Here is a 23588-nt window from a genome sequence, read left to right on the forward strand (position 1 = left end):
GTCTGTCACGAACAGGGGGATGACAACCTTCAGGCGCATTGCTGAAATGTATCCTTCCTCAGTCTCGCAAATCTCTCCCCGCTTCTTCCCTTCCTGCTCTGATGCCCAGGTAGGTTTTCAAAACTCACAGAACGTGATTGTTGCTTTTTCTGGTCACTTTGATGCTGAACGGCTGCTTGGAGACCTCCGCTTCATAGGTCAAAGGAGAAGCAGCATTTCCTCTGAAGGGTTGGACATGTTCGTGGGGCACTTCATACCTGTCCTTGTTCTGGTCAGTTAACTGTCCAGGGAGATGAAGTAAAAGCAAGCTGAAATGGGAACCTCTTTGTTTTTCCAAAAGAGAAGCATCCCTGCCAACACCAGTGCCGCCCGATATCTGTGCCCAGGGTGCTGGACTCGGGCACTGATCCGAACGGCATGACGTCTCAGGTACGTGTACTCACTACGTTCCCAAATGCAGGCGTTGAACGCTTGGGCGTAAGTTAGTCTTTAGGGAGAAATATACACTCCAAGTCTGCAGAGATGGACTATCTCTAGAATTTTCAAAGCAGTGATCATTCTTTTTCCCCGCTCCCTACCACACTCCATGTGGTATTAAGGGCAAATAAATGAAAGCCAGAGCTCACTGTCGAACCCAACAATATATATTTAGGAAGTTACCGCACTGGAGGAAGGCTATAGTCTTCAAATATAGGTGCTCGGTAAAAAACAAACAAACAAACAAACAAATGGCAATAGGGAAAAATATCTCCATTAGCAAAATTTTTGATTTTGCAGCATCTGCAGTCATCGGGTGGGGCCCAAGAACTTCCCCAAAAAGATTTTTTAAAAAAATAAATGGCAACCTTGAAGTGGAAGCGATTAGCTGTCTGGTATTCCGCTGTGAGAAGGACGTTGTCAATGTCATTCCCAAACAGGGACGGAGAAGGCGACCTTTTCAGCCGGGCTGTGAACCCTGATGCGGAGAGAGAAACAGGCTTACACAGCGGGCTGTGTAACTCTGTGAACAACGGCCGCATGATAATTGAGCTTTATGACAAAGGGGCTGGCAGAAAGCCTGGTTCCCCCAAAGAAGGGAAGAGAGCGACACACACCCCACCGTGCTCGCATGCTATCTTGGGCCAGAATCTAAAGCTGAGCGCAGTCATTACTTATCCAAACACCACGCCTCTCGTCCACACAGTCTGACCGGAAACCGCCCCAAGAGGCCTAACTCTCATCCCATCAGTCATTCTGTGTTAATTCCACACCCCGTACACTCTCAGCCCTCGGGCTGTGCATGTACATTCTTCCTTCTTGGTTATTTTCATGTTCCATTACAGGCGATCATAAACATCGATGCCATCTCCCCAGTTAGGTAAGCGAGGTGAGACTGGAGACCTTGGAAAAGCCCATCAGGCCTCTGGAGGGAGAGGATGCCTCCTCCTTTATGCTGAGAGCCTCCCCCAAACAGTCACTTTCTGTTATCCCCTGGATGTTCATTTTCATGCTCTACATTTTAGGGCGGGAGGAAGAAGAGGGATGTTTAGTCCATGTGCCCTGACGCCGACTGGCTAACTTTCATAAAATGTTTATATAATTGGATTTGCTTCCCTATGATTAAAATCACATTATATTAGAGTTGTAAGTAGCCTGAGAGGTTACTGAGTTCAAATCCCTCTCTTTAAAAGTTAAAAAGTTGGGGACCCAAGAAATCATGTTTGCGAACGTTACAAAGGTACGTAAAGGTTGAGCCAGGGATCGAAGGTGTCTCTGAACTCCCCAGACAGAGTGATTTCTCTCCCTTGATGCCAACACAGATTCTCATTTTTGCTTAAGAGCAGTGGCCGTCTTCTGTCACTAGCAGTACCCTGGCTGTGCAGAGCCAACTCCGCATGCCCCTAAGGCTCTCCCCTGCAGCAAACAGAGGGTCCGGAGGTCCCGCCACACAGTCTGGCCTACCTGTGCCTGTGCTCGCAAGGTCGCCCTCCACTTGATAGCCATGACTCTTAGAATAGTAGCACCAGGGCACACGCATGGTTCCCTGGGGTCTCCAGCAGCAGCCTCGCTGGTCACACGTGGCCTGAAATGAGAGATCAGCCAAAGTAACTCCTTTCACTTGTAGGACACTATCATTTATAAGTAAAACTTGAGGTTGTGGTACCGTTAAACACATCTGACAAATAAGAGAACTGATACAAATAAGAGAAATTGGGCTATGTCCCGGTCACTGCAGAGCTTGTACACAAAACCGATTTATGGCCAATGTCCTTCCTTGTTACTATATTATCACATGACAATATAGAAATCATAATACAGTCCATATCTGTCGTCACAAAAAACTGATAAATTTATTTAAATATTCTAAACTACAATATAGTTATAGCACCAGTAACTCAAATTCCAAATGGAGCTTCATTTTTATTGGTAAACTTGAAAATGTGTACTCGAATTCACACATATACAAATATGTGTGTACAAATATGTACGAGAATGGTCAAATGGTAGTGTTGAATTGCAAGATATGAGAAAAAAACTAAATTTCTATTAACCAAAGAAAGGAAGATATTGATATACCATTTTATAGTGAACCTAAATGAACTAGAGATGCATATCGACACAGATAAATCGCACAATGTTAAGTGAAAAAAAAAATGGAGTCACTCACATGCCATTTTAAAGAGTCACATAGAAATGCTTGTCTTGCTCAGGGTAGGTATTAGGAAGCGTAAGGGTTGCAAAGGGACGCTGAGAGATAGAGAATGGAGCAGGATGCCGCAGCACAGGGTTCAAGGAGACAGACAGTGTGGCCAGCGGGGCCAAACGAGTGAGGCTCAGTGTGGACTAGAATGCAGCCTGTCCCCATTCCCCCAGGGGCAGGTGATGGCTAATGCTCCCTCCTCAGTGCACCTGTCTTGGACAACAGAATGAAGTCTTTGAACCTGACCCATACAGTAATGGATGCAGTAGGTACTCGAGTTAAGTAGAACTATAGTCAAAGTAAGAAATTCAAGAGAGCAGTTTCAGTCACGCACACATTGAAAGAAAAACGGGGGAAATGGAATTCAGAAGAGGGTCTAGGAGGCTGGAGTGAGCCAGGCATGAGGTGTTGATGGCCTAGGGAGACAGCAGTGAGAGTGGGAAACGTGTCTGCTCTGGAAAACATCGTTAAGGAAAATGTTTTAAAATACACGAAATACTGGCCAAAGGGACTGAAGGGGAGAGAACCGGGCAAAATTTCTGCTGTTTCTGCTTCAGCGACCAGAGGCACAATGGGACCACTAACTGAATCTGGTAGTTGGGACGGAAAGATTAGGCGAGGAGGCAATGAGCCCAGCAGACCTTAGGATTTAGCAAAAGGTCTTGCGACGAAACACCAAAGACACATTGCTGAGGCGGGAATGACATCCGAGTTTACAGTAGCCAGCAGCAGGGCGCCGTGGTGCACTAGAGTGACAGACAGGGGGACCCATCAGTCCTCTGGGTGGGCTTCTGAGCTACTACTTTCTGAGCATGCTATGACCAGGCAGAAAATGGGTGTGGACCAGCTCCCCGCAAACCTGGTGTGCCCCACGTCCTGCGTAGCCCACAGCTTCCCAATCCTACCATAGAGCTCGGATCCACGCTAGCCTTGGTCGTGATCCTCCCTGTAGTCACGCGAGACCGTGCAGTACGCCACGCACGTACGCCACGCACGCACGCCACGCACGCACGCCACGCACATGCCCCGCGATGTCCTCTTCTGACGTTTAGCCGACATTGCTGCTTCTGCCTAAAAATCACTTTCTATTCCTCCATCTCTGTCAAAATCCTACTTATCTTTATTCCCAAGCTGTCACCTTCTCCTTGATAACAATCTCTTCTATTTTGTGATCTCCATAGTGTTTCTTTTATATCTTAGGCATTTTTGCTTTATATCCTAGCTAATTGCTTACTTAGCTTATCTTCTCTACTAAAATCTATAACAAGAAAAGTATTTAGTTTAATCGAACCTATCATCCAAAATACTAAACTTTGTGGCATTTGGCCCCATACTGAAGTGCCTTTATTTTTTCCCTTATATCTTCTTTTTCCTTTATTTCTAAGTCTTTTTTAAATCCATAAATATTTTTATTAAGTTTATAGGGGTGACATTGAGTAATAAAATTATACAGGTTTCAAGTGTACAGTTCAATAATATGTCATCTGTATATTGCATTGTGTGTTCAGTTCCCAGACTTAAATTCTCTTTTGTCACCGTATATCCCTTTTGTCACCGTATATTCTCTTTTGACCCCCTCTACCTCATCTACATCCCCCCTATTCCTAAGTCTTCTATTCTTTCTTTTCTTTGTCCCCCATTACGTGATTCCACTCAGCTTTAAATGGCTGCTCCTAGCTGCTGTGTCAAAAACCAACCTCCTTTACCTGGCTTCTGAGGTCTCCCAAAATCTAAACCCACCTTTTCTGTTCAGCCTTTTCTTCCTACCCCAAGCAGGTGAGTCTCTTCACTAATCCAAGAGAAGGTCATGTTCATTTCAGCCAGGGCAAGAGGCCAGATGAAGGGGAATGAACACAATAGTCCTGGTAAACTAAATTGGTCTAACTGGTATTACTTCCTACCTTAGCAGGCTTGCTGTCCAGGCTGCTACCCTTCCGTGCCCTAACAGCTGGACTGGGCACTGCTTTGTACTGTTCTGGGGATCCCTGATCAGACTGGATCTCTCTCTTGCCTTCAACACAACCTGTGGACCTCCTGACTAGTTTTAGCCCATCTCTCCACTCCGATCTGCAATTCATAGACATTTTCTCCACTGCAAGCTACTTCTGTGGCTCTGGCTCCCTTTTTGGCCTCAACTTCCAGCTCCCCCACTAGCCCAGGCCATCTCATCCTATAGCTCATCTCTCTTCACTGCCTTAGTTCTCTCTGACTCAGCGTCTATGCCATTTCGGTCAATACCAAAGGCTCGAGTTGTAACAATTTCTACTTTCCACTGTTCCCATCTCTGGACTTTGTCCACGTTGTGGGCTGAATCGTGTCCCCAGGAAAGATAGGTTGAAGTCCTAATCCTTAGTAGCTCAGAATGTGATCTCATTTGGAAACAGGATTGTTGCAGATATAATTAGTCGAGAGGAGATCATACTGGGGTAGGGTGGGCCCTAAATGCAATATGACCAGGGTCCTTATAAACATGGGAAATTTGGACACACACACACACACACATGCACACACACAACACAAGAGGAATGCCATGTGAAGATGGAAGCAGAGATTGGAGTGATGCAGCTAAAAGCCAAAAAATGACAGGAATTGATATTCGTTACCAGAAGCTAGGAGAGAGGCATGAAACAGATTTTTCCTCAGACCCCTCAAAAGGAACCAGCCTGGCCAACATCTTGATTTTGGACTTCTAGCCTCTAGAAGTGTGAGAGGAGAAAATAGAAAAGAAAAAAAAATGTCTTTTGGCATTAGGACCTACAGACAAACCAAAACAGCAACTCTTAAGCACATCCCAGGTTATTCCAGCCTATTAGCAATAGGATGGCTACAGAGAAAAATGTGAGAGTGCCACATGCCCGAGCATCCCCTGTGTCAGATGCAAATCTGCCACATCATGTCAGTGTACTGTACTCAGAAGGCTGCATTTTGTTTTCATTCATTCTCAATGTGCGAAGTGACCGATATGGTTGGTGCAATGTATTTTATAATCATAATATTCAGCCGCCCTAAAGGAAATACCCAGATGCCTGCATTATCTTTAATCTGGTATTTATTACCTTCTTCATTTAAAGCATGGCTCTTGAAATCTTGTCCTGATTTTAAATGATGTTTTATGTGTGTGTATGACTTTTTTATTATAGATCCTAGATAACTTTTTAGAATCGTGAAAGGAGAGAGACAGAGAGGGCAAGAAACGGAGGTAATAACAGAGTCAGAGAAAACTAGTAACTAATAGTGTTGCCAGATAAAAGACAAATCTGTTTTTGTTTAAATTCCAAATCTTGCATGGGACATACTTACACTAAAAACTTATTCACTGTTTATCTGAAATTCAAATTTAACTGAGCAGTCTGCGCTTTTAATTGCTGAATCTGTCAACCCAAAATAGTCTCTCAAAGCTGTACTGTCATATGAGCTTGAGTACAGAATTAATTTGCCTAAGCCACCAATAGCTGCAATACAAAAAACCCTCTGGGAGTTACAAACAAAACAAACGAACAAACAATCTATGCAACAGCATAAACTCTTAAATGAAAACAAGATCCATAATGCAAACCTTTGTGGGTGACTGGTCAGGGATGCAGTTTATCCTCTCCAATTCATTTACCACAGGGCATGTGGCAGAATCGGGAGTGGTACTTGGCGTAGCTGTTGTTGTCCCAGGACCTGGGATGATCCAAAAAGCAAACATAAAATGACTATCAGACAGATTTAACATCATGGGACATTCAATATCTCCATAGTCTCAATACCTCTGACTATACAGACTCCACTGCTGACTGGGCTTCACTCTGATGCCCTGGAAATGTGTGCACTCACTTCACAAAAAAAAACTGGATTTACCTCTGCGAATCTACCTTCTCTAAAGCATGGCCTGTGGGCCAAATCAGGTCACAGCCTGGTTTTTAAATAAAGTATTGCTGGAACGCAACCACGCCCTGTTGTTTTTTTGTTTGTTTTTAATGTATTGTCTAAAACAGCTTTTGTGCTACAATGGCAGAATTAAATAGTTAGGACAGAGATTGTATGGCCCACAAAGGCTAAAGGGTTAAGTGTCTGTCCTTTACGGCAAAGTCCGCAGACTCTGCTCTGGTCCTTCACTTCTGCCCCCCGCAGCTGGCTCACAATAGGTTTGCACATAGAACACGTGCGGTGCATGTTGTTGTCTTAAAGTTTCCTCTCTGATCATAGCAACCTCAGTCCTGCTTGCTCAGTCAACAGATTGTCCCTCAATCGGGAACACTTCTGAGTAATGACATTCTTATGTAAAGCTTCATATCCCCCAAAAAAAGAAACGTAAAGGGAGCCCGCTCTCAAAACTAATAATAATAAATGGAGCCACTTTAAAATGAAGCTGGGGCTGCCATGCCGGGGCTTGGGGTTGGGGGTGGCTGACTAGCATCCCTTATGTCTCAAATATTTGGGATGTTAAAACAAGACAAAATAACCTTTGGCCTGTGTCTAAAGAAATAGGCTTCCACCCCCCCACACACACACACACACAAAATGTCTACAATAATAGCAAGAAAGCAGTTGCTATGACTACTTCATGACTATTGGACTGAAAATTAAAAACTGTTTAAAATTAACATCACTATGTCTCATAAATGCCCATTGCCTATTGTTCCTAATCAGAACAATACTGGGCATCTGCCTGAATCAATGATTCCAGAATAGCTATTATCGATATCAAATAAATGCTTTTTGCTTCTCTTTTTGAAAGGCCTTTTCATTTTTAGCTTAATAGCGCCAATCTAGACACTGGCAGCTAGAATCCACCCAAGGGCTTGGATTCAGATTTAAAAATCAGTAAAATTAAAGAGACCCATTTAGTACAGTCTAATATAAGGAAGTAAGATTTCTTCAAGGCACTCTGCGATAAATCAGTAACGACACTAAGACTTCAGGCTTTTAATTAGTTTTTTTTTTCGTTAGGGTTTCCACTTCAAAAGTGGTGGGTTAAAAGATCTACATATTTGTGCCAGTTTCTGCACAAGGATTTTACTTCTATCTTCAGAAAGATAATATTTCATGAGTTGAACCCACTTTGAGGTTATTTAACATCCCACAACCGTAAAAACTCCTAGAGCTGGGAATGAGGGCAGGAAGGTAAAGGATTCGTCCAGCACAGACGGATCCATCGTCTGGGACAATAACTCAGCACAACCCGGCCCCTCTTTTAGAATAGAACAGTTCAGTAAACTTGTAATAAAATAACTCTGGTAGTTGTTACATTTTTAAAGAACCAAAATTTGGCCTAAAATACTTTAATCGCTCATATGCTTATTTGACCGCCATTCATAAAAGGGTAGTGTTCATTATTATTGTTAATGAAACAAAATAGCCCACAAAATTCAGCAAATACGTTTTGTGTCAGCTGCGGAATCCTGCGCTGGGTAGCTGGGAAATGAAAATGTCAAAAACTTAAGCCCCCAGTGAAAGTCTGCTGAGCTGCTGGTTTTAGTTAGGTGCTCCCAACGCACATGTAACCTACATGCACGCACGCACACGTGCACACTCACAGCATAGAACGTGAAGCGTCACTTCCCTGCCATTCATGAGGTTTTTGCTCTGATAAGAGTAACTGAGCAATGTATGGAGGGAGCACACCAGAGTCCCTGTTACCTTGTGACTCCGAAGAATCTCTAGCTGAAAGCACAAGGAGCGGAATAGTGATGAGAAACACGAGAAGCAGAAGAACACTGAGCATGAGCTCCAAAGAAGTAAAATCTTTCAACTTCTTTCTTGCCATCTGTAAAAAGAGAAAAGAATAACTTAGGTTTGAAAACAATTTTAAGTTTTCTATGTTTATTTAATATATAGCTAGTAAGTGTTTTTAATGGAAAAGCTCAAACGTATAGCTAAGTGGAATGAATAACATAACAAACTCCAGGTACCCATCATCTAGAGTAAAAACTTATCAACCCATGGCTAGTTTCATCTTATCTTTATTCCTACTCACCTCTTTTCCTAACCTTGCATTATTTTGCAGCAAATCTCAGATTTCATATCTTTTAATCTTTAAATGTTGAAGTATATTTTGTTTAAAAATAAGAACTTTCACAAAAGACAAGCAAAATCATATCATCACACCTAAAGTACGATTCCTTACTCATCAAATATCAAGTCATTGTTGAAATTTCCATCGTCTGACAAAGTTTTAGGGTTTGCTTGTTCTATTCCCCTAAGGATGCAAATAAGATTTATTATAATTGGCTTGTGTCTAAATCTTTTTAAATCAATAAGGTTTGGTCTATAGATTTCCTCAGATTTTGTATTTTATCGATTGCATCCCCGTGCATGCTAACGTTGTTTCTCTACCCTTGTATTTCCCATAAATTATTAGATCTAGAGTTTTGACAAGATACAGTTTTATTCTTTTAGCAAGAATGGTGCATAGAAAGTATAGTGTCTTCCAGTAGGAAACACGTAAAATCCAACAGATTCTCCTCTTTTTCATGTTGGCGGCTACTGGTGAGCATTTCTTAGGTCCATTATTTCATTAGGAATTGTGACATGGTGATGCTATAATTCTACAATTCTTTATTTACTGGATGAAATATTCCTATAGAGAGAAAATCTCCTCATCTAATATTTGTTTCACAAAGGCACAGCTCATACAGGAAAAGCAGGGTAAATGTTTGACTCTTTATTGAACGGTTTTCAAAACGAGGAGTTGTTCCTTAGCATCCTCCAAAGGGAACCAGTGAGATTTTTTTGTCCAAGATCTTTGTGAACTCATAGATTTAAACACAGGTTATCTGTATTAATCCTTTGATATTATTATTAATCCTTTGATGTGGTTATCATCATCATCACCATCATCATCATCACCATCATCATCATCATTATCATCATCGTCGTCGTCGTCATCATCATCATTATCATCATCAATGCTAGTGTTGTCTCATCGTTAGCCAGTGGGAAACTCTTCAAGCGGGTCTCCGGTAGCCTCTGGTAGTTCCCGCTTTCTGCTTTAATACGGTAACCTAGGCTTACCTGGTCTATTTCCAAACTGAACATCTTTGAAGATGTTCTTTTTAGTGGGGGAGGATTTAGAAACCATAACTTAAATGAACGCCAGTGAAATTTAACCTAGAATTCTAGAATTGAAGGGACCTTGTGGATCATCTTGACCAGTGGCTACTTTTGGATTCCTTGAGGAATCCACTTTCAAAAACATACAGAAATCACACAGGTACCTTTGTTAGACTTGTTACGAATCCTAGCCGTGGATTAGACAACTTCGTTGAGAAGTTAATATCAGATATTCAGCATCTACCCTCCTCCCACCCCGCCCCAACCTACTTAATCAGAATCTCTAGGGTTAAAGTCTGGATATCTGGCGTTTTGTTAAAGCTCCGCAGATGATTCTGATATGCAACCGTGTTTCAGAAACAGTGACCCTCTATAGCTTTACAAGTTGGAATAAACATGTTTTATTAGGCACAAATATTAAGACATGGTGTCCATAGAGTTAAAAATAAAAGTGGAACCAATGGTTAGTCTAGCCTTTTCATTTTATAGAAAAGTCAAGTTAGATACACTAGCTGACATGCCTTGCTCAAAGTTCATACAGCATTAGGGACTAGAGCCAAAACTGTCCAACTAGGTGAGCGTGGTTTTGTTCGGCCACTACATCTATCCTGGCCATAACTATTTTGGTGGGCACTTTAGGAATGAAATACTCTGGAGACTACTGTGACCTCAGTCTTCAGTAACTTGCCTAAACCTCTTCCTGTTAACCTTCTTCTAACCTGCTCATGTTCTCTCAACAAGTTGTTTCTACCCTTACCTGCTCTGTCAGATTTGACTTAAGGTGTCGCCATCCTGACTATGAAGAACTTGAAATATATCGACTGACCACTATGAGCTGCCTTGGAATTAAAGATCCTCCTCCTGGATATGTCGACCTCCTACCACAGAACTTTCCATATGGGTGGCCTTCTCCCTCCATCGATCCTGATGGAGCATCTCGCAATTCCCACTGCGGGGCTTAGAACACATGAAGCTCATCTGGTTGGGATGCTCCATCCAAAGCTCAGGATGAGTCAGTGGGACTCATCGTTTCTCACTGCGCTCATACCGTAATGCAGAAATGTGCTACTCAGCAGTAAGAAGCAAACAGCTCATCACAATCAGTGTGTAGATCGGAATGCAAGCAGCCATTTCTCTGAGTGCCATATAAGATCTTCTGCAGAAGTTCACAAATCCACTGTCATGTTGGGTGGTGTGATGAAACTATTTCTAAAAGGGGTTTCACTGACCTAACTGGTTTCATGTATCCTATGTTATAGGGGATTGTACGTTAATAGTCTCTAGAGTCAGACATAATGCAAAGCATCCATTAGCGACAGTTCTCAACCCTGTCAAAGCACCCCTCCCCACACTTCCGGTATATCAATGCACCCTCTCCACCCCCAGCTCATTCGTGATCAAGAATAAAGTTTCCTAAGGCTTATTCCCCAAAGACGTGTCTACTTGATTAGATTTACAACATCCTTCTGCTCCCTCAAATTGTGAGCTGCTGGGGTATAAGAATTATGTCTGTTTCTTCCTCTTTATTTCCTTCCTAAGGACCTACTAGCAGCATCTGCCTAATCAATACTTATTGACCGATAATATTTTACACCATGATTAAATATTTACAAAATACCTGCATACTTCCTAATTATAGTACACCATGAAAGTATTTGAGAGGATTAAATGATGGTATCTGCCTCAAGTGAGCTTCAAGTCCAATACTGTTATTTTCTTCTACACAATAAAAGTGATGTATGATAGAAAGAGTACTCCTTCTTAAGAATCAGAAGACCTGAATTTTATTCTGAAAGTAACCAGCCAGATGACCTTGGGAAATTTACTTAAGCTTTCTGGTTCTCAGTTTCCTTCTTTACAAATTAAGGGTTGAACTAGATCTACAGAATTCAAAGTAGCTTTTAATATGTCATTTTTAAGTGAATCACACAAAGTGCTTGCTTCTCTCCTCCTCCATTCCACAAAACATACCTATGCTAAACATGTCATTACTATGTTCCTTCTTTGTCATATTCTCAAGTTCTCCTCCCGGAACACAGAGCATGCTAAATATCGCATGAGAAGACTTGGGCTTGATCCTTAGCCCTCTCCTATCTTGTTGCAGGAGCCAAAAGAATTTCCCTAATACGCTAGAGTTTCATTTTTCTTATCTGTGAAAAATGAACTAATAATATCTGTTGTTACTAATACCTATTGTTGTCTTCTTATTGTGAGAACCAAATTAAAACACGTCTAACAATAAAGCATTATATATCGCTATGCTATTATTTACTACAGAAGAGATAGCGGGTGCTGAGTAAGAAACAGCATGTTCCTAACAGACACGTCAACCCCACTGCACTCAAGGGGCAGATGCACACCCCCGACTGCTGTCCTTGCGAACCTGTTCCGATCCAACCTCTGCTATGCTAAGTGCTTTACGCCTCCATGTGTCACATGACACATGTTCCCTGAGACACAGGTGCAGGAAGCTAGGAAGAAACAGGAGCCACCACGAGCAGCCGTCTTACCCATTCGAGGTCCATTTTCACCACCAACCCATCCACTAATGCTCTCCCAGGCTGCCTTGTAAATCATGTTATCTTTACTCGGAAAGCACATCCTCTCCCTTCTTCTTTCTTCCCTCCGGCCTGAATTCTAAACTCCTTACCTTGGGAATCTTAGGTCCTCGGCTCAAACTTATTGTTTGATATTTCCAGACAACCTCATTCTCCACCCAATCGGTGTGTCTTCACATCGCCTGCACACTCTCTGCAGCCTTCCTTCATCCTTTGCCCAAGACTTGAATGACAAGAGGATTTGTTTCTCCTACGCTGCGTGAGAAACTGCTGCTTGGCAATGTAATGAATGCCCTCCTACTATGCAAAAGGAAATGGGGCTGTACCTTTCTCCACAACAAAGATGGCTTTGTTTTTTCTAAATTAAATTACTCAATGCTAATCCTTACCCGCTTTGTCCCCAATATCTTACATTCTCAAAGACGTTATATCTCAATACTAATCTTGCATGTAAAATTCCATAAAGATCAATAATCAATCATCTTCTGTGTCTGATATAATGAAATCAACTGATGAGGTAAAGAGTGATCTCATGGCCATTGGCAAGGAGAGGCAACATCAGGGAACCTACACAAGTGACCGTGTCTTCTCTTTTGTGGTTGCTAATGCTTGTGAGATAGGAGGTTGTATATCTAGAATTTTTTCAAATGTGTATTAACACGTTGTGTTAAATACTTTGAAGAAAAAGCCATCCACACATTGCTAGTCAGACAGTAAACACCATATGCTCAGTGAAGATTTGGCAAAAACTATTAACATTACTTACTTCCACAATTTACAGAATTCTAGCCCATAAATATATTTGCACATGTGGGAAGTGATGTATGTACAGATGAAGGTGTTTCCTGGTAGCATGACATGTAACACATGTAACAGCAAAAGATTAAGAATAATGTGAATATCCATAGAGAGGGGACTGAGTAACATGTGCAATAAAATAAAACTCAATATTATCCAAAATCATGATAACGGTGGTTTAAAAACACAACTTCCGCAAAGCGTTTGATACTCCTGCCTCCCAGAGGTGGAACCAAGCCCCCCCATTTCTCACTCCTGGAGAGTGGGCTGGACTTAATGACTCACTTCTAACAAACAGAAGATGGCAGGGGGGATGCGTGTGACTCCCAAGACGAGGTTATAAAAGGCCTTCCAGCTTCTTCCTTCCTCCTTCTCTAATACCACTTCTTTGCTCCTTTTCTTGGATCGTTTCTTGGAGAAGCCAGCTGCCATGTTATAATGACACTCAAGCAGGCCTATAGAAAGGGCCAGGAAACTGAGGCCTTTGGCCAACAGCCACGTGAGTGAGGCATCTCAGAGGCACATCTGTCAGCACCAGTCAAGTCTTCACTGCAGCCCAGGCAACATTGTGGCTGCAACCTCCTAAGAGACCGTGAGCCAGAATCACCTAGCTAAGTTGCTCTCATATCCATAACCCATAGAACTGTGAGATAATAATAAATATCTGTTTCAAGTTGTTAAATTTGGGGGTAATTTGTTATGCAGCAATAGATAACTAATACACATGGGTAATTTTGAATACTATATCATTTGCATTTAAAAAGTATCTGGCTATTATGGAAAGTCCTTTTGCATCAGATATATAAATATGATTACCTGCTCTATAGAACAATAATAATCATTTTCTTGCTATGGAAGAGAAACCTTTCCTTAAGCCTTAAGGAAAAAAAAAAAAAAAAGCCCTCATCAGCATCTTCTGATTTACTTTCCTTCTGGAATTACAGGGAAAGCTACAATCTCAATTAGGAATGCAATTTAGGAAAAATCAAGATCAAGGAAAGTGGCGAAAGGCAAATAGAAGAGGAAGTAATTTAAATAGCTTTAATTGTTTTTTTTTTTTAAATGTTTTAAAAAACTGCTACTTGGCAGTCTGTCATCAATCTTTGAATTTTCTGTTTCATGTGACAAACACAAATTATGCAATTTTAATGATCAGGATAAAAATAGCCAATGACGATTGAGTGATTGTGCTAAGAGGTTATGCAATCTGCTGGACTTAACCCTCAAAACAACCCCTAGTTATGCTATAGCCTCGCTTTCAGATAAGGAAATGAATCTTCAGCAAGGTCAAGTAACGTGTCTGATGTCACGTGGCTGATAAGGAGCAAAGCCATAATCTGAACACCTGCCCTTGGACTCCACAGACAGAACTTCTAACCATTATTCTATGTTCTGTGCCATAATGCCCCATATGGTACACCAGTTTAGGCTTTTTGTGAGATGGGTTTTAACATAATATGTCTGGGTCATTAATCAGGTACTTATAAGGTGCATGATACTAAGCTGAGCAATTACATGCATTATTTCATTTAGCCCACACAACCACCTTACAGGTAGGAACTGCTCTTACTCCCAGTTTACAAATAAATGAACTGAGCCTGTGAGAGGTTGATTGACTAGGTCCAGATATCAGAGCCAGGCTTCAAACCAGGCAATCTGACTCCAAAGCCAGCTTCTACGATGGGATACAAATGCAGAAAACTTATATATTCATGAATCACTGAAGTTCCAATTAAGAGGAGGTAGGATATACGGGAGATGGCTGTGTCCTTTCGAAGACAGCAATGGAGTTACAAGGTTTACAGAAAGAAAACAAAACTCCTGCACTATTTCAATCTCCATCACACCTGAGGGATTTAAAAGTAGGTTTGTAAGCATCCACAGTAGTCAATTCGCTTTCAGCTTATGGTCCACATAAGACCAAGGAGAACGAGCCGCTGATGCAATACATTTCCATGTTTATTAATCAAGTTATCAGTGCTATGTCTTTGAAGGAATAAGAGATCTGATTGCAGTTTATTTATTCACTCATCAATTATTTATTAGGCTCCTACAATGAGCCAAGCATTCTTCCAGAACCTGGTTATACTACAAAGAAAACATAAAAATTCTTGCCCTCATGGGACTTTTTTTCTCATAGGTAGAAAAAAGAGACAATAAACACATATATAATAGGTTAGACTTTGATGAGTGCTATGAAGATAAATAAAGTGAGAGAGAGGAGGAGGAAGGTTGCAGTTTTTAATTAGGCTGGTCAGGGAAAAATCTCACCAAAAAGGTATAAATTCTTACTATATATAAATTGTGCAGACTCCAACAGTGATTTTTTCCTCTTGAATTAAAAAGTTATAAAATAATTGCCAAGATTCATTTTCCTGGTACTGATCTATTTTGGCAAAATAGAGAGATAAACCAGATGGGAGCTGAAATTCTTTAAACGGCCGTCTAGATTCATTTGGAAAAACTGGATAATCAACTCATCTTGCCTTTTCTGAATGACAGCCAGTGTCTGATTTGCGTATGGCAAGCTAAACCTTTCTATTAAAAATTCTTTGATAACACAAGGCAAGAAGAGATTTAGTGGAAAAGAGAGGGTTAGTGTTAGAGATCTAGAAAAATCTGCAAAGAGGACCCCAACTGGGTTGGTCCATTGTCTCCCAGCTACTTAGAGAATAGGAAGGAAAAAAGTAGCTAATGGCCTTTTTTTGTGCAAGTCTGGTCACATCCAAAGTGCTGAGATCTAAAAGCCAGCTCTGATCTTGCTCAGCTGTGTGACCTTGGAAAAAACTGCTTAAGCCCTCCGGCCTCAGTTTCTCCATCTGAACCACAAAGAGAATCGTCTCTAGAGGAAGCTGTGACCTACTGTGACCCCGGTACCAGGATGTGCAAAGGCTTATCTTCCTCATCACATTCAGCAGCTACCTAAAAATAATGAAAAATTCATTCTTCTCACAAGTCCACATACTTGTTAATATCCTGTGCTTATGGAACAGTTTGTAAAGTAACTTTATTAGCTCATCGAAACTCATGTGTGAGTGAATGCAAATTAAAAAAAAAAACAAAAACATTGGCATTTGTGTGTGAGTGGAACAATGATGAGCTTATCTTAAAAGTGGAGTATGGGACAGAACGTCCTCCCCCTTCATTCAGTCCCTGACCACACGTGTCCCGACTCAGCACAACAAACCGAAGGCCCCCTCCCTTTCCTCTCCTCCCTGCCCACCACACTGACACTCACTGACACATGATACCAAAGCAATAGACAGGAGGTATCAGGAACTCACTGGCAGCCTATTCTAGTAAGGCCCATGGCATTGATCTTGGCCTCCCTCTCTCCTTAATTGTAACCCTTTCTTCCCACCTCAGTGGCCGGTCAGAAATACCTACGTGTGTCCAGCTAGGCTCTAACAACCAGTGAGGACCCAACGCTTTTTTCCTTTAAGTCTTACCAGCGAGGGACAGCGATCCACACCTTCCCCTGCACCCCCCAGGCACTGGCCCTCTATTTCACTCACAACTGCCAGACCAGACCCTGCCCCTTGCCCTTCACGCCCTCCTTCCAGACTCCACGTGAAACCTCTCACACTGCACTCTGCACACCAGCGTGTGCACATGTCACACCTGCTCTGGTAATTCTTTCTTTGATCAGTAAAGGCACAGAACTCACAGGAATAGTAACGGGCGTCTCAATTTTCTGACTATGATGGATTCTCTCATAACCTCTCCTCAATCACGACTCTGCATCTGTTTAGAAGGGAGGACCCCAAATGCTCTAATCTAACCCCCAAATTCTAACTCCTTTCCCTCATTTCCCATACTTCATCTCCAGAATCAGAAAGGATTTCTGCCAGCTAGCACACCCCGAATATTAAATCATCCATCATACCGCACACGGAGACACACACAAACACACAGGTTTAACTACAGTAGCGTTTACAGATCCGGCCTTGGTCCGGAGAAACACACACACGCACATCAAAACAAGAAAGAATTTTGTTTTATGTAGGTGCATTTGTATAATTCTGTGATTTGTTCATACTTATTTTTGTCTCTGTTTAACAAATTAACAAAGGCATTTTGACTAAAGGGGATCAACAGAAGTCCACACACACACACACACACACACACACACAACACACGAAGACACACACAAACACACAGGTTTAACTACAGTACGGTTTATAGATCCGGCCTTGGTCCGGAGAAACACACACATGCACATCAAAACAAGAAAGAATTTTGTTTTATGTGGGTACATTTGTATAATTCTATGATTTGTTGATACTTATTTTTGTCTCTGTTTAACGAATTAACAAAGGCATGTTGACTAAAGGGGATCAACACAAGTCCACACACACACACACACACACACACACACACACACACACACACACACCAGCCACAGTGAGCACACGGCTTACAAACATACCTCATCACCTCCCACCGCAGCTCCGCGGGCTCTGAAGGATGACCGGCAATAAAAGCGAAGAGCACAGTCCACAGAAAGCAACCTCGGCCCTGGTAACTGGTTACCACGTTCCCATTAATGAGTTGCAAATGCAAATGCCTTCCCCACTGTCTTTCTCAGGATCAGATTTGCTAGTTAATGAGTAATCGAGTTCTCCCCGGGGGAGGACATCCTTAATAGCTGGGAGCCCCCGCTGTGGCCGCTCTGACCTCCTCAAGCCCCTCTGGGCACTGACCGTTTTATTCCTCAGTGACAATACTCAGTGTGCCTGGTAAAAAAACAAGGACGGACTCAACGCTAGACAGGTGATAAAGAGCAGAAAATAAATGGCCCCAAGCGTCTCAAGAGGGCTTCCTCCCTGCGGCTACTAATCTCCTAGGGACCCGCTGACACTTAGTAGCACATTCTGCTGATTTGTGTTTGAAGGAAATGGTTTCGAAAGTGTTTCCAAATAGTTGTCTTCCTGTCTTGCCTCCAGAAGTGGTGTCTTGACGTTCTGTTGCGTGTGGAGACTGTCTGGCAGCCTGGTGTGGTCTGATGGGGAGGTCCTCCTATGGACATGCTCAGAATTATATTTTTAATTTCATGAGATAAAATATAAGGCTACAAAGGAAACCGATTCCCCTGAATTACGGTTACTAGAATATTTTTTTAAATTGCAATATAGTAATGCTTCTTCAATGATATAGTTCGCAAATCTAGCAGCAGATCTAATAGCTACTGCAATTTCAAAATAGCACAAATGATATCCCAAGATTATCTTCCAAGCATGACGTAAAAGTCACTGTGACCTCTCTTGGAATCAAAGTCTTTGGTGCTGCTAACACTTCCGTGGTTTGTGGCCCAACTTTATACTCAAGCGACATGCTAAATTTCAGGTGGATTTTAGTAACGATATTTTTCCTTCACAAGTTCACTTGTTCTTTTGGTTCTGTGCATGAATGAGAACTGTGCTCTACTGCTAGTCAGACCCTCTCCCCAAGTAGGGGGGCATCCTCGCCTCTGTGCCAGTCCAGGTAGGTGATCAACGCCATCACGAGCCCGTGCTTGCCAGTCTCCAAGGAAATAAGTACCCAAATTGAGGATTAATGTTTAGAAACTTTGAGTGCAACTTGACAGGTAAATCCTATGTATACTGATCCTAAATAACTTAAAAATGAACCTTGTATTTACATATATTTGATTTTTGATTTTTCCCAGTAACCTATTTTTATTTTAGATCTATAAAAGTCTTAGTCTGTATCGTATTGGAAACTAGAAGAAAAAAAAAAAACCTGTTCTTTACTACAGATAATTTAAAAAGTCTTCTCAACTACTGTTTTTCCCAGGTATTTGCTTTAATGGATCAGTGAAAATTCTGGAAAAACCAGGGCCAAGGGACTTAAATTTATTACCGATGTCTAGCACCTGGAAAAACTAAACAAGAGTCACCATCTATTGTCCTTGTCATTCATAGTGGACGCAGACTATTAAAACGGAATCAATTTATCTTTTTGAAAAGTTCACTTCCTTTCCTTATTTTTCTCATCACTGACCACCAGTGAAATGTCTCAGGAACCAGCAGAGCCTGCACACCAGGTATTGGGAACTACTCTGACCTACTGTGTTTCTCTGGCATCTTGAAATCAAAGAATTTAGAGCTAAAAGAGGAAGGAAAGGAAAACTAATGTGCCTGGAGGCCTGTCGGGCCCTGGACTTTTTGCCCACTTTACCTCACTGATGTTTACAATGGCTGAACAGCAGGAAGGCTCTCGAATGCTCGCCCACTCAGTATCAGAGCCCATGCGGGTTGGATCATTCTGTGCTACCCCTGAGGATCGCCACATGTAGCCCCTCATTTTTACAGACAAAGCTGGGACCCAGGAATTTTGTGAGGTTTGTGTGAGCGCGGCAAACAAAAAGTCTCGATCTGAAGTCCGGCAGGCCTGACGGCAAAGCCCAGCTCCACTTACCGGCTGGGGGAGCGTGGCCAAGCAAGCCTCAGTTAAAGTGTCTTTAACTGAAATGAAGATAAAAGTAGTATCTATCTAGTCAAATTGTAAAGATTAAACAACGTAATTCAACTAAAAGGCATGGGGTCACATAATAACTACTCTATAAGTGTCACTTACAATAATAATTATTATTATGTGTCTGCCATACCTGTGATTAGAACCCAGACCCCGGACTCCCAACCCAAGGCACTTTCAACTACACCAATATCTCCTGCTTTCCTAACTCAGAATTCTGCATGCGGCAGGTACTCGCTAGTGTTTAAAAAACTATTAAGCACCTACTTTGTGCAAGTCTATGCACTTCATACTGACACTTATGGAGCTGCCTGACTGTAGCAGTTTAAATGTTTGCAAAAAGGGAAGATCCAGGCCAGACCAAGGGACAAGGACTATGGTGCCTAGAGCAGCTTGCTGTTCAGGTGACACGGCCTTACCTGGGCCTGAGGTTGTCAGGAAAACATGTCTGTTTGGGAGCCACAGAGGCCGGACAAATGTGAGAATCAGCAATGTGATGACGAAACCTCCTCCCACCCCGTTCACCCCCCACGCCACCCTCCCCCACACCTCATGACCCCGTGTCTGGGTCGTATATTAGCTCAGGGGCCACCTTCCTGCTTCTAATTCTTGAAAACATAAGAATAACCACTTCCTAAACACAAGCCGACTCAACTTATAGTTCTTATATGTGGATTTTAAAGGCACTATCAGAATATCAGTAACGGCAACATTTCCGAAATGTTTGCTACAGTCTATGCATTATGTCAAATGATTCCCACTCATGATTTCATCTCCTCCTTATAACTACACTATGAGGTAGTGACTGGTCTTATTCCAGATGAGAAACCCGAGGTGCAAAGAGCAACCTGCCCAAGGTTATGTAATTAATAAGAGGTGAAGCCAGAATGCAAACCCAGGCCGTCTCGTTAAGCCTGAATTCAAACTTGGATGTGAGGGATACCTCGATAACCTCACAGCCAAGAGAAGAAGAAGTCAAATGGCTTGTATCGTAATACAGTAGAAAGCAGTACTGACAAATGCTATTGGAAAAAGAATACGCACCATTAGGAGGGACAGGAAAGAAACGAAAGGCATAGACAGATGGGAGTGAAAAGGGAAGGAGAGGAGGAAAGACATTGTGGGCTAAGGGATCGGCATGAGCAAAGCGCAGAGGCAAGGAAGAACAGGACCTGTTTCAGACACTGCAGCGAAAAGATACAGACAGGAAGACAGCTGGAAAAGTTTGCTGGAGCGGGGCGGTGGAGATTCTAGCCTATAAGCAAGAAGACGTCCATAAGCGACAGGACCCGCCGTAGATAAGAAAGTGCCCAGAGCCGCCATCAGCATGAAATAGAATTCTGAGCGTGCTCTCTCACACACACACATTACATCACAGCACACTGCTCACACTCACGGCACATGCCATCTCCGCCCCTCTTGCCACAAATCACGTTACACGGTCTCTGCAGAGCCTACACGCTCAAAATTGTACCTCTTTCTTTTTATTGCAGCCGAGTTGATTTTCCTCCTTTTGTTCCAAATAGAAGCCCTTCACATCAGAGGCTACCTGGACATGGAGAAATGGAGTTGTTTGAGGTAGGAGAAATCTCACGGCCCAGAAACGTCCAGAGGAAGGTGAGAGTAGAAGCGACTTATACTCTGATCGTTACCACATATCCTCCTCTTGCGAAATATCTATTATTCAGCAGCTTTACACACCTTCCGTCCCCTCCTGCCTCTCACCCCACAGACAGGAACATGTGGACCCACAGGTGTGAGTCTAAGGAGAGAGTTGTTAGAAGTAAGACATTACCCGGTATTCACGTTAGTAATAAAGCTTCACGCTGTAGAACACCTTGCACTTTTCAGAGCACGTTATTATCTCTTTACTCATAACAAGCCCATGTATCAGAGCAGATAATCTCCATGTATAAATGAGGAAATAGAAACTTAAAAAGAAAATGACTTGCTAAAGGTCACTCAAATAATAGCAGAGTCAAACTCATACTAATTTTAGTCTACTAACCCGATGTGCATAAAGTCTGAAGTCAGCAAATCCAGAATATTGCTCTTTCACACTAAATATCCGTTCATTCATTAAAAAAATGCAAAGTTCACTGTCTACCATGTCTCTCAAAGTGGAAACCCTCACGTCCTAACAGTGACCAAATACCGCCGTCCTTACTTCACGGGGGCCACTTCTCTTTAAGCCCAAGTCTTGCAGCAGAGAGCCCATCATTTCCTCTGCGGCTCCCCTCCCCCACACGCAGAGGACACCTGCCCATTCCCGTAAGGGAGCCCAGCACATCCCTACCCACTGGCCGTGGCCGACTGGACCAGCCCTGGACAACTGACCCAACCTGGTACGACTGGATTCTCCCTCCTAGAAATTAGGAGCTGAGACAAAAAGTCTGAATCATGCTGCTCTGGGCACTAAGTCTGTGGGGTCGTATCATGGTATTAAGAGGCAGAAATTCAAGAGTTTTACTGAAAATACTTGTTTTCCCAAAAGAGAACGGAATGGACATGCAGAAAAATTGTGAAAAGAGTGCCGTAGGAAATGTTTTAAGGGCACGGACAGTGTCTGACGGCCATGCCCAGGCTCTGTCTGTCATCACCACCCCCTCTCCGCTGGCTCAGCCGCCCCACCCTCCACCCTACGGCTCTGTTCCACTCTCTGGGAATCACTGTGTCTGCACTATCTCCCTGTCTCTGCTGGACAGAGAAGCTTGAGGTTCTAGTCCTGGGTGCACAAAGTCCTCTTATTTTTTTATGTTAGAGGAAAACTGAACAGGACTAGTTATCGACCAATGTCATACAACTCTATCAGCTTTTACTTTAAACGCCCTCTTCCTTAATTCATATTAGTAGGCAAAGTGAAGCTTAAGAAGGGGTCCAGAGCTCTCTCTAAAGGAATCTCTACCGCAGGTCCCTACTGCGGGAAGTGATCTTTCATATGCCCCTCATCACAAGGTTCCATGTTGGCACCAAAGCTGACCGGACTGGAGACGGGCACCTTACCCTAAGGCAGCCAAACCTTAAACTGGCCTGCATCGTACGAAGCAGCTTGCTGTGGACCATTAAATGACTCAGATGCTGTTTCTGAATGTAAGACACATCGACAGCAGTTAGTAACTGATGAATTATCAGGATCAATTAGTAGCAACAGCAAAATCTAAAGATACAGAAGCAGAAATCAGAGCCGTGTGACACAATCTTTAACCTCATCTCCCCATGTCGGTACCACTCTGCTCACCTCCTTTTGACTATTATGAGTGGACAAAATATGCTTTAAAATGCAGGAAGCAGAGACCAGCTTCCTTTTGTTTCTTCTCCTGCACTTCCTGTTTCCTGTCTCTTCGTGACAAGCAAATCTCGACAGAGAGCCGGCTGATCTCTCCATTCCACTCCCCGGCTTCGCATGCTCAGTTAGGCAAGTAGATACAAGACCTTTCTGACAGGCAAGTCATCAGTTAGCGATCGCATTCAGTTTCCAGTAACAGTGGCCCAAGCATTGTGACTTAAAGATGAGAAGAGATTACCTTTCTCACATAATGGGAAGCCTGGAGCAGAGTTGCTGGTGTGGTTTCAAGCACTCATGTCAGGGTGAGGGCTTGGAGGTTCTCCGTTTTCCCTCACGGCTGGGCCTCCAACGCAACATCGGAGTTCAGGCACAGCCAGGAGAAAAGACAACAAGGGCTTTCTAAGAAATCCCACCCAGAAACTTTTTGCACCTCATCGGCTGCTCCGATCGGAAAGAAAGATGGAAAATGCAGTTTCTTTTTAGTTGCGGATACTGACATACACAACAGCACAGGAGTTCTGTTGGAAACGAAAAGGGGAGAATTGATATTACGTGGGCAATTAGCAGCATGTACCATGAACAGAACGGCAGGTTGGATGTGTGGACACCGCCTAGGTCCACTGCATGCTCCAAGCCAACTTGTTTGGGTGCTGCTTTTGCTTTTAGCAAAGGCACACGCACCCTACGTTCCATTCACTGCTGTTCTTCCCAGGCAACAGGAGTGATTGTCAGAGCTGGATTCAGGCATTCC

The 23588-nt window shown here is 42.7% G+C and overlaps 1 protein-coding gene across 1 annotated transcript in view; it reads right to left on the reverse strand.

Annotated features, from left to right (window-relative positions):
- LOC102897997 (maltase-glucoamylase, intestinal) overlaps positions 1-17694 on the reverse strand; it is a 71016-nt gene extending 53322 nt beyond the window's left edge. The window contains exons 1-6 of the mRNA XM_006910464.3: positions 17504-17694; positions 8306-8432; positions 6237-6346; positions 1942-2062; positions 846-955; positions 129-280 (exon numbers count right to left, since the gene is read on the reverse strand). Of these exons, the coding sequence (XP_006910526.1) occupies positions 129-280; positions 846-955; positions 1942-2062; positions 6237-6346; positions 8306-8432 (620 nt within the window). The 5' untranslated portion in view covers positions 17504-17694. The remainder of the gene's footprint in view (positions 1-128; positions 281-845; positions 956-1941; positions 2063-6236; positions 6347-8305; positions 8433-17503) is intronic.
- Positions 17695-23588: the final 5894 nt, after the last annotated feature.

The sequence above is a fragment of the Pteropus alecto genome, unplaced genomic scaffold (assembly GCF_000325575.1).
Source record: "Pteropus alecto unplaced genomic scaffold, ASM32557v1 scaffold22, whole genome shotgun sequence".
In the NCBI taxonomy this organism is placed as follows: Eukaryota; Metazoa; Chordata; class Mammalia; order Chiroptera; family Pteropodidae; genus Pteropus; species Pteropus alecto.